The 8,830-nt window shown below is 33.9% G+C and overlaps 1 protein-coding gene across 1 annotated transcript; it reads right to left on the bottom strand.

Annotated features, from left to right (window-relative positions):
* Nucleotides 1-2,046: 2,046 nt before the first annotated feature.
* FTSH6 (FTSH protease 6) lies at nucleotides 2,047-4,648 on the bottom strand. Its single transcript, XM_079025109.1, has 5 exons — nucleotides 3,981-4,648; nucleotides 3,370-3,910; nucleotides 2,946-3,259; nucleotides 2,626-2,866; nucleotides 2,047-2,534 (listed from the first exon to the last, which is right to left on the bottom strand). Exons 1-5 carry the CDS (start codon nucleotides 4,556-4,558, stop codon nucleotides 2,196-2,198), a joined length of 2,013 nt encoding a protein of 670 aa, XP_078881235.1. The 5' UTR covers nucleotides 4,559-4,648; the 3' UTR covers nucleotides 2,047-2,195.
* Nucleotides 4,649-8,830: the final 4,182 nt, after the last annotated feature.

Raw genomic sequence — 8,830 nt, 5'->3', positions numbered from 1 at the left:
AAAATGTCAACCCAAGCTTTTGTCAACACTGGCTCTTCTGTCAGCCTCTACTTTGTAATCTCTTGCACCAGTTGTTTTCCTTTACGACATTGTGAGAATGGGGTGGGTTGAGTTTCCCGTACAATTTCGTCCTCTGACTCATCAAGGCTTTCGTATTGTGGTTAAGAATGAAAGGGTGGTATTTGGCTTTTGGGTTGAGATTGATAGATTGGGGTTTAGCTTTAGGGTTGATTTGGTGAAAGTCGATCGGGAAAAACGACAAAGTTGGTGAACATATTTGAAGTAACATTTGGCGCTTGCACATAGTAGTATTGCCTAACATTTTGCTATTGAAATTGTGGAGGAGATTGAATGGGGGATCAAGTTAGGGATGATAAACCCCGTGGGGTGAATCGATGGCGAAAATGTTTTGAGTTGGGGTACTTGAATTCGAAACATTGACTTTTTTTCTTGTATCGGAGTTTGGGGTTGGATTGTCAAGAATCTTTTTTTTAAGAAAATAGAGAGAAATTGATAGAATTTATGAATTTAAAGGTGAAAGTAGTGAGGCATTTATAAATGTGTAGAGTGATGAATATATATATATATATATATATATATATATATATTCAAAATCTAGCTGTTATTAAGGAAAAATAAATAAATTTTTTGAAAAATAACCGTTGGAATTTGTATTAGAAAAAACACGGACGAATCAAATGAAAAGAGGGGAGGAGGGGAAGCCTCCCCTCACTTGAAAATCGCATGACACAAATCACACCTTTGGTATTGTGTTCCGGGGTGGGGTTCCACTACTCGCACCCTCTTCCCGCTCCATTTTGTCGAGCCTTAGTGCTCATTAAGGCATCAACCACACTGAAGAGAAGATGACGGGTCATGAAAGGACATAATATTAAATACATGGGGTAGTAAATGTTAATATCTTATATATTTGTGTTATTACTACCATAAGTTCAATCGGGGGCTTCACTAATAAAATCCTAACTTAAAAAATTAGTACGAAGTGAAACAACTACAATAAATTTATTTTTTTAATATCATATCTAAATTTTACGAAAATTTGAAACTACTTAGAAAATCCAACCATATAACAATAACATATATTGAGTACAATAACATATATGAAGATAAAAGAGGAAGCAAGTAAAATTAAATGCTAATAATAAAGATTGCACAATCTAAATGATTAAAGTTTATCCAAAAGTTAGAACCATAGATCTATCCTAATAAATGAAGGTTTTTTTGCCACTTGTCAAACTTTCAAATTGCCACATGTAATTTTATGATAATTTTAAATTAATTTTTATTCAACTTGTTATTTTATGGTTTTTCTATTTTATTAAATGTCAAATATTATTTAAATCTAATAATAAATGCATATCAATTTCATTAATGGACTTTCCTTCTAATTTCAAAATTACTAAATTAAAGTTTCATTAATTTCCTTTATTTATTTATTTAAATTATTTGTTTAAATTTAAAAGAGAAAAAAAAAACACTTTAATTTTTATAATTCAATATTTTTCTCACTTTTCTTATAAATTCAAACTTCTCAAATATTTTAAATTTTATATTAATTTTTTTAAATAAACTCATGTGATACATGGGTCTCGCACCTAGTAATCTATTAATTGAAAATGGAGACTAAAATACTAAAATAAAGAGCCATAGAATTTTTTAGGGAATCCTTCATAGAAAACCATTGATTTATATTTGTTGGGTCATAGCATTTGACAACATTCCACTATCGCTTGCTTATATATGGTTACATGGACGATTTGATTTCCATTTGCATTTTGATTTCCGCATTTTGGTGTTGTTTCCATTTTTTTTTTATTTTAGACTTCCGATGATTTTTTTTTTCGTTCATAACATAGTTGAACATGTAGTTGGTGAATTTGGGGATTGGAAAATTAAAAAAAAAATGTTTTCTATATTGTTGCTACTACATTAGGCCGAAAATTTTGGGGAAGATGGGCTTTGGACAGTTGAACTCGCTTTGTATGTGGATTGGCTACCGTTTTTACACTTTCACTACCATTTTTTACATAAACTTTTTATTCAAGTATTGCAAAAATAAACCATTATTCATTACATAGACAATGAACAGGTTCTGGAGCTACCTAAACTCATGATCCATCTACTGTGCTATTATAAATCCAAGATTTACAAACTCTGTAAACAATGGAGACTATCTACACCTTGACTAATTCATTAGCGCTCTCCTCTTTCTTCGCAGAAAACATATCAGAAAACTCAGCTAAAATTGCTCTGAACTCATCTCCACTAAGTGTTTCCTTCTCCAGTAACACATCTACTAATATATCCATCGCACCTCTGTTCTTCCTCACATGTGATTTTGCTATCTCATACGCTTTCTCAATTATACATTTCACTTCCATATCTATCTCTTCCGCAAGTTTCTCTGACATCGAGTTTCTTGCTAACATCCTTAATACCACATCACTACTTTGAACTGATGGATCAATCAACAACCATGGCCCAATTTCCGACATTCCAAATCTAGTAACCATCTATATCCACAAATAAACACAAACAACTCATTACTTTCTCTTCCATTTTCTTCTACAATCCAAAACTTACATGATTTTAATTCTTACATACCTGTCTTGCTATTTGATTAATCTGTTGCAAATCACCAGCTGCACCTGTAGTGATTTCTTGTTCACCAAAAACGACTTCTTCTGCTGCTCTACCTCCTAAACCACTTACTATTCTAGCAAAAAGTTGTTTCTTAGAAGTTAAAGAAGGATCTTCATTAGGTGTAAACCATGTTAATCCACGAGCTTGTCCTCTTGGAATCAATGTCACTTTTTGAACTGGATCATGCCCTTCAGTCAAAGTCCTACAAACACCAAAAGATCCCAAAACTCAGGCCAAATTTTGAAATTCAAGTTTATATGGTTGAGTGGTTGATTACTTACGCACAAATTGCATGACCAATTTCGTGATAGGCGACTAAAATCTTGTTCTTTCCATCTGTCATTTGAGTTCCTTCCATTCCTGCAACGATTCTATCAATGGAGTCGTCAATCTCTTTCATGGTAATCTTATTGTTCCCTCTTCTTCCAGCAAGAATCGCTGATTCATTCAAAAGATTCGCCAGATCAGCACCACTGAACCCAGGAGTTCGCATGGCAATTACAGAAAGTGACACGTCTTTGTCTACTTTCTTGTTCTTGCTATGAACTTTAAGTATTTCTTCCCTTCCTCTCACATCAGGTAGTCCGACACTTACCTGTATAAAATCAATCCAAGATCGATCCTTTTTAGGTTAAGGTTTCTGGGTATTAAATCTTTTTTCATGGGTATGTTTTTTTTTTCTTTGTTGTTTACTAAGTTACTAACCTGTCTGTCGAACCTTCCTGGCCTAAGTAAAGCAGAATCAAGAATCTCAGGTCGATTAGTAGCAGCAATAACGATGACTCCATTGTCACCACTGAATCCATCCATTTCAGTAAGAAGCTGATTCAATGTTTGCTCTCTCTCATCATTCCCTCCACCAATTCCAGTTCCTCTCTGTCTTCCAACAGCATCTATTTCATCGATAAAAACCAAACAAGGCGAATTCATCTTTGCCTTATTGAACAAATCCCTCACACGAGAAGCCCCAACACCCACAAACACTTCAATGAATTCCGATCCTGAAAGTGAAAAGAAAGGTACTTGTGCTTCTCCTGCTATGGCTTTTGCTAGTAGCGTCTTTCCAGTTCCCGGTGGGCCCACCAGAAGAACGCCTTTCGGAATCTTAGCACCAACTGCAGAAAACTTTTGTGGGGTTTTGAGAAACTCAACGATCTCTTCGAAATCTTGTTTTGCTTCATCAATTCCTGCCACATCATCGAATGTTATCCCTGTATTGGGTTCCATTTGGAACTTGGCTTTGCTCCTGTGAATCAAAAAACTTTTATAATCATCGATAATCTCAGTGTAAGTTACTTGATCGATTAATATAATACCTTCCGAGTCCAAATGGCAAATTAGGCCCTCCAGGTGTGTTTGGAGACGAAGATCTGAACAATAAAGCACCAAGAAGTATCAATGGAAAAGCAAAGTTCGATATTAAGTCAAGAACAGCATCCGCCATGTTCGTTTCCATTGGATGAGCTGCAAAATCGACATCTTTTTCTCTCAGTTTCCTGATCAACTCTCTCTGTAGTCCAGGCAACTGAACCTTAACCCTCTGGATCTTATTAAGAACAGGATTTGATATCTCAGCAATTGCTAATGTCCCGTTTTCGAAAAAGTCCACCTTCCTGATAGCACCTTCGTTAAGGTACTCCAAGAATCTTGAATAAGATAAAGTATTTGAAGTGGCTTCAACTGGACTCTCGGGTACTGCTTTTGCTGCAGGATGTACAAGTATACCAGTGCCTGATGTTTCTCCTATGAGGGTCAGGCCAAGGGTTGTTAAGAGGTTTCTTCTATTGAATTTGGTGTCTAAAGTTGATTTTGGAGATGGGTTCGTGTTTCTTGAAAGATGTTGTGATTTGCATAGCGGAAGGGAAGGGGCAAAAAGGGAAATTGCAGTTGACATGTTCGTTTGCTATGAATATTGCGAGTTAGTTTGGTTTTTTTGGAGGGAATATTGTGGGCAATTTAAATAGGGAAAATAGGAATAGAAGGAGGGATGTTTCTAGCAGAGTGCCACCTTTCGATTGTTGTTGTCACTTGGTAGTTTATAGAAGTAACCCATGTGTTCAAGAATGATCTAGACGTAACCTATGTGGTTATAATCTGTACTCTAGAAACGAATCTGATAAGCACTTTTTACTGATAATTAACGATATATATTTTTTGAAAATAATGAAAAAACTGATAAATCAAAATTAATATATAAGTATAGTTTTAAATCTTTTATAAATAATATTTTCATTTTAGTTTACAGATTATTTTAATAATTTTAGCAAGTTTGTTAAAATCCCGATTTTGATCTTAAGATATAAATAAAAAATGATCTCGATCACACAACGATCCCAATCTCGCTTTATTAGTTTTATTATCTAGTTGAGTCTCACAAATTCGTTTATTCAAGTTAAAATCGAACATTGCAAGTCGCAAAAAGTGTTGTAAAGCATCATTATTTCATCAATACATATCTAATGAGACAAAACGCACTCATAATAATCTCTTTGTGATCTTATGTCAATTATCAAATTGATTTTTTTTTAATTAAGATGTTTTCTTCATAATTTTTAAGGTTTATAGAAAAAAAAAATTATGATTCATGCTTAAAAAGTAATAGTTAATTCCCTTTTCAACCTCATGTGATGCAAATTTAAATATTAGTTCATTTACGATGAGTCAATCACGATATTTTAAAATGCAAAATAATCTTAAGTAAAATCTCAATCTTGACAATCTTGAGTTTTACTTACTGATAATATTTTGATTTTACATAGTTTTTGTTCCAATAAAACGAATCTTAATTTTCAAATAAAAATTCAATCATTTTTTTTTTTGAAAAACATGTATAATTTGGTAACTTTTTTTTTTATTGTACTAGCTTATTGTTTTGGTTTATTTGTGTTTCTCTTGTCTTCTTTCTAATTTATAAATATTAAAAGAAACGATAATTGTTCTATTGATGTTGATTAAAATTTAGATAAAAAGGAGACAAAACTGTAAAAATGGTTTCCGTGATATGTATTTTATCTGAGTTTTCGTCCAAATCCCGATTTTTTTGGATTGGTGGTCCTTTTGACCATGTTTGTTTGTGAATTTGGTCCCTCGAAAAATTGAAAATACTAAAATGTCCTTCTGATCATGGTCGTCAAAATCGCGATCCTGATCGTAGCTAGGATCGTACGATCCTACGATTCTAGGTATGAAAAACGATCTGGATCATAAACGGATCATATTTAGGGTAGGATCGCAGGTAGGATCGTAGGATCGAGATCCGATCCGATCATACATTCCCTAGATTTTTTTTTTTAAAATGAATTTTTTTACTACTTTATATCTTTTACTCTTTACCAATTTACCATTTATCATTTTGTGTTGTGACTTATGACTAATATTTTGAAGTTTTTATAACTTTTGAACAAAAAATTGAATGTTTGAAATATTTTTCATGATTAAAAATTATAAATTAAAATTATAATTTATTTTGTGGGATCTTAGGATCTCGATCTCGATCTTGCAAACCCAAAAACGATACTACGTAGGATCCCAATCTTGACAATCTTGCTTCTGATACACTTTTTATATTTTTTTTCTATTTAATTTAAAGTTTCATTAATTAGAAAAATTAAGGGTCCACTTCTTTCTCTCTCTCTCTCTCTCTCTCTCTCTCTCTATCTCTCTCTCCGGGTTTGTGTTTGATAAACAACCAAGAACATATTCATAGATGTGACATCCTCATTTACACGGCCAGAAAAGTTTAATTAATTCTGCTTATTTCATTTCAGAGTATCATTTTTAAAGAACTATAATGCGAAATTTGTTCTCAATAATGTGATAATATTATTACCAAACATTTTCGAAGAAATGTGTTTCATTAATAACTTCGGTATGTCCTCGTCGATGCAGAAACATAAGCATAATGAAAATATTACAAGCCTTACAATAGTTTATTACACTATGGCCTATAATTTATCCATAAATCACTCAACATATCCTTGAACCTTCATGCCGCTACCTGTGATACAAAGAAACTGAGTGGGTTAGGCTTGGAAATTTGGTGAACACATAAGGTTTTCAACCCACAATAATCAAGTTCTTTAATTATATAGTTCACATCAAATAATTTTCCCGATTACCCATTCTCGTTATCCTTACATATTGATCCTAATATATTGATCTCAATGGACATATCATAAGAATCATCATCAACAACGAGTGGACAATACCACTTGGGGGATTCCCTTAGCAATATATGTCCATAAGGCAACCTTAGGACAATATAGTTCACTAACACCTACAAGTTCGAGCCTGCCAGCGTTCCACTGGACTGTCTAGAATATGTGGTCGTCATCTATATACTTTGCAAGATGACTGGTTCATCAAAAAGTCAAGACCTCTCATCATCATCTTATAATTTTCATCACCCATCACTACCCAATATATTTATGTAAATATATGAAAATACGTATATGATTAAATCACGTAAGATCATATAATTCATTTAACATAGATATCAAGTAATACAGATAATAGGCACACGTAGCATTTAATCATCTAGATACTTTATATCTATATGTATGTTGAAAGTAACCATGCACTCACTTGATAAAGTGGGTGACTGGAAATGTAACATCCCAAAATTCATGACCAAAAATTTCATTTTCAATATAACTAAAACACATTTGTAACTTGGTTCACACATTGAAAATCATTTCAAATAAAACATTTATCAAAGATCATTCCCAGAAATCACATATTGAGGAAAACATAGGTGTATGCGTTGTGATCGTCCCGAGCTCCTTTATTTGAAAACGGGAGGTACCTGAAACCAAAATTGAAAACCATAAGCATGAAGCTTAGTGAGTTCCCCAAATACCACATACCATACATATCAACATACTGCCTAGCATATCTGGGTGCTGGCCTACTCCTTTGGTCTCTTACAACCGGATATTGTCTAGCATATAAGCACATAAATCACATACTGTCATACATAACCATGAGCCATACATATCATTCATATATCATAATTAATAAGGATGCTATGTGCCGATACATAGTCTTGCTATTATGTCACGGGCCGCCACGTGGTCTTTCTTGCCAAGTCGGGGGTCACCCCCTGGGTCTTACAGACAAGTGCCAAGAGCCACCTCCTGGTCTTTCATGCAAGCATCACAAAGACAACTAACATACATACTATTCTACTTAGCTAATTAACATACAATGTGCTAGGAGCCACCTCTTGGTCTTTCACACATAATGTCTACGGCTAACCCTCGGGTCTTCCTACCATACATAATAGCATATAGTGTGCCAGGAGCCGCCTCCTGGTCTTTCAAACATAATGCCTACGACTAACCCCCAGGTCTTCCTATATTACATAAACTAAAATGGGTCGACATTGGTGTGACGCCCATGTTTCTTGGCTAGACATTAATGATGATGTAATATTCTTAGTTAACCTTTGTAAACCGTTTTGAAATAATAAAAATGTATTATTTGAGTATTATGTGTTTTATGCTTAATTGTGTGACTTAAATGAATTAAGAATAAATATGAGCGTTAAAATAAAATACTAGATAAACCCAATATCTTTACATAAAGAGGTAGTGGTCGTGACAAGGGTTCCGGATATATAAAGAATGTCGAAATCCAAGTTATAATGAAGAAGTTATGACCTGTCGAAGTTTCGCGACAGAACTGGTACGACACTGCGTGACGTAAAAAGTGAATTTACGATAGAGCGATTTTTAGCCTTAGCGATCTAAATGAAAGTCATAGAATACGTTAAACCGAGAGCGTGAATGAAAAGAACGTCGAAATCTGACTTCGTATGAGGAAGTTATGATTTTTCTAAGTTTCGACTTAGCAGTATGCAACCCAAAGTTCGAATATGAGATCGAGTGATTTTTAGCCGAAATAATCTAAACGAGAATCGACGATCCCGCTAATAGTAGTTCAATGGTAAAAAGACAGATGAAGACGGACGTCGGATGAAGAAGTTATGAATTTTTAACAGACTTTTCCTGTCCCGGCCTGTTAAAAATATAATAATAAAAATAAAGTAAAAATTAGCCGACGAAGTTTAAACGAGAGTTGTAGAGCATAATCTCACTTACGCGTGGATATACAGAACGTCGAAAGCGTAGCTCGTATGCGAAAATTATGAATTTTTGAAGTATGA

This window comes from Lactuca serriola, chromosome 2 (assembly GCF_051521515.1).
Source record: "Lactuca serriola cultivar US96UC23 chromosome 2, Lser_US96UC23_V15, whole genome shotgun sequence".
Classification (NCBI taxonomy): Eukaryota; Viridiplantae; Streptophyta; class Magnoliopsida; order Asterales; family Asteraceae; genus Lactuca; species Lactuca serriola.
The sequence above is the reverse complement of the archived record's forward strand: the minus strand, read 5'-3'. Positions and strand labels throughout refer to the sequence as shown.

Coding starts and splice junctions, on each gene's coding strand:
- FTSH6 (XM_079025109.1), bottom strand. CDS start 4,558: ATGTCAACTGCAATTTCCCTTTTTGCCCCTTCCCTTCCGCTATGCAAA. Junction 3,260..3,369: donor CAGGAAGGTTCGACAGACAG/GTTAGTAACTTA, acceptor GATTTTATACAG/GTAAGTGTCGGACTACCTGA. Junction 2,535..2,625: donor TTAATCAAATAGCAAGACAG/GTATGTAAGAAT, acceptor TTGTGGATATAG/ATGGTTACTAGATTTGGAAT.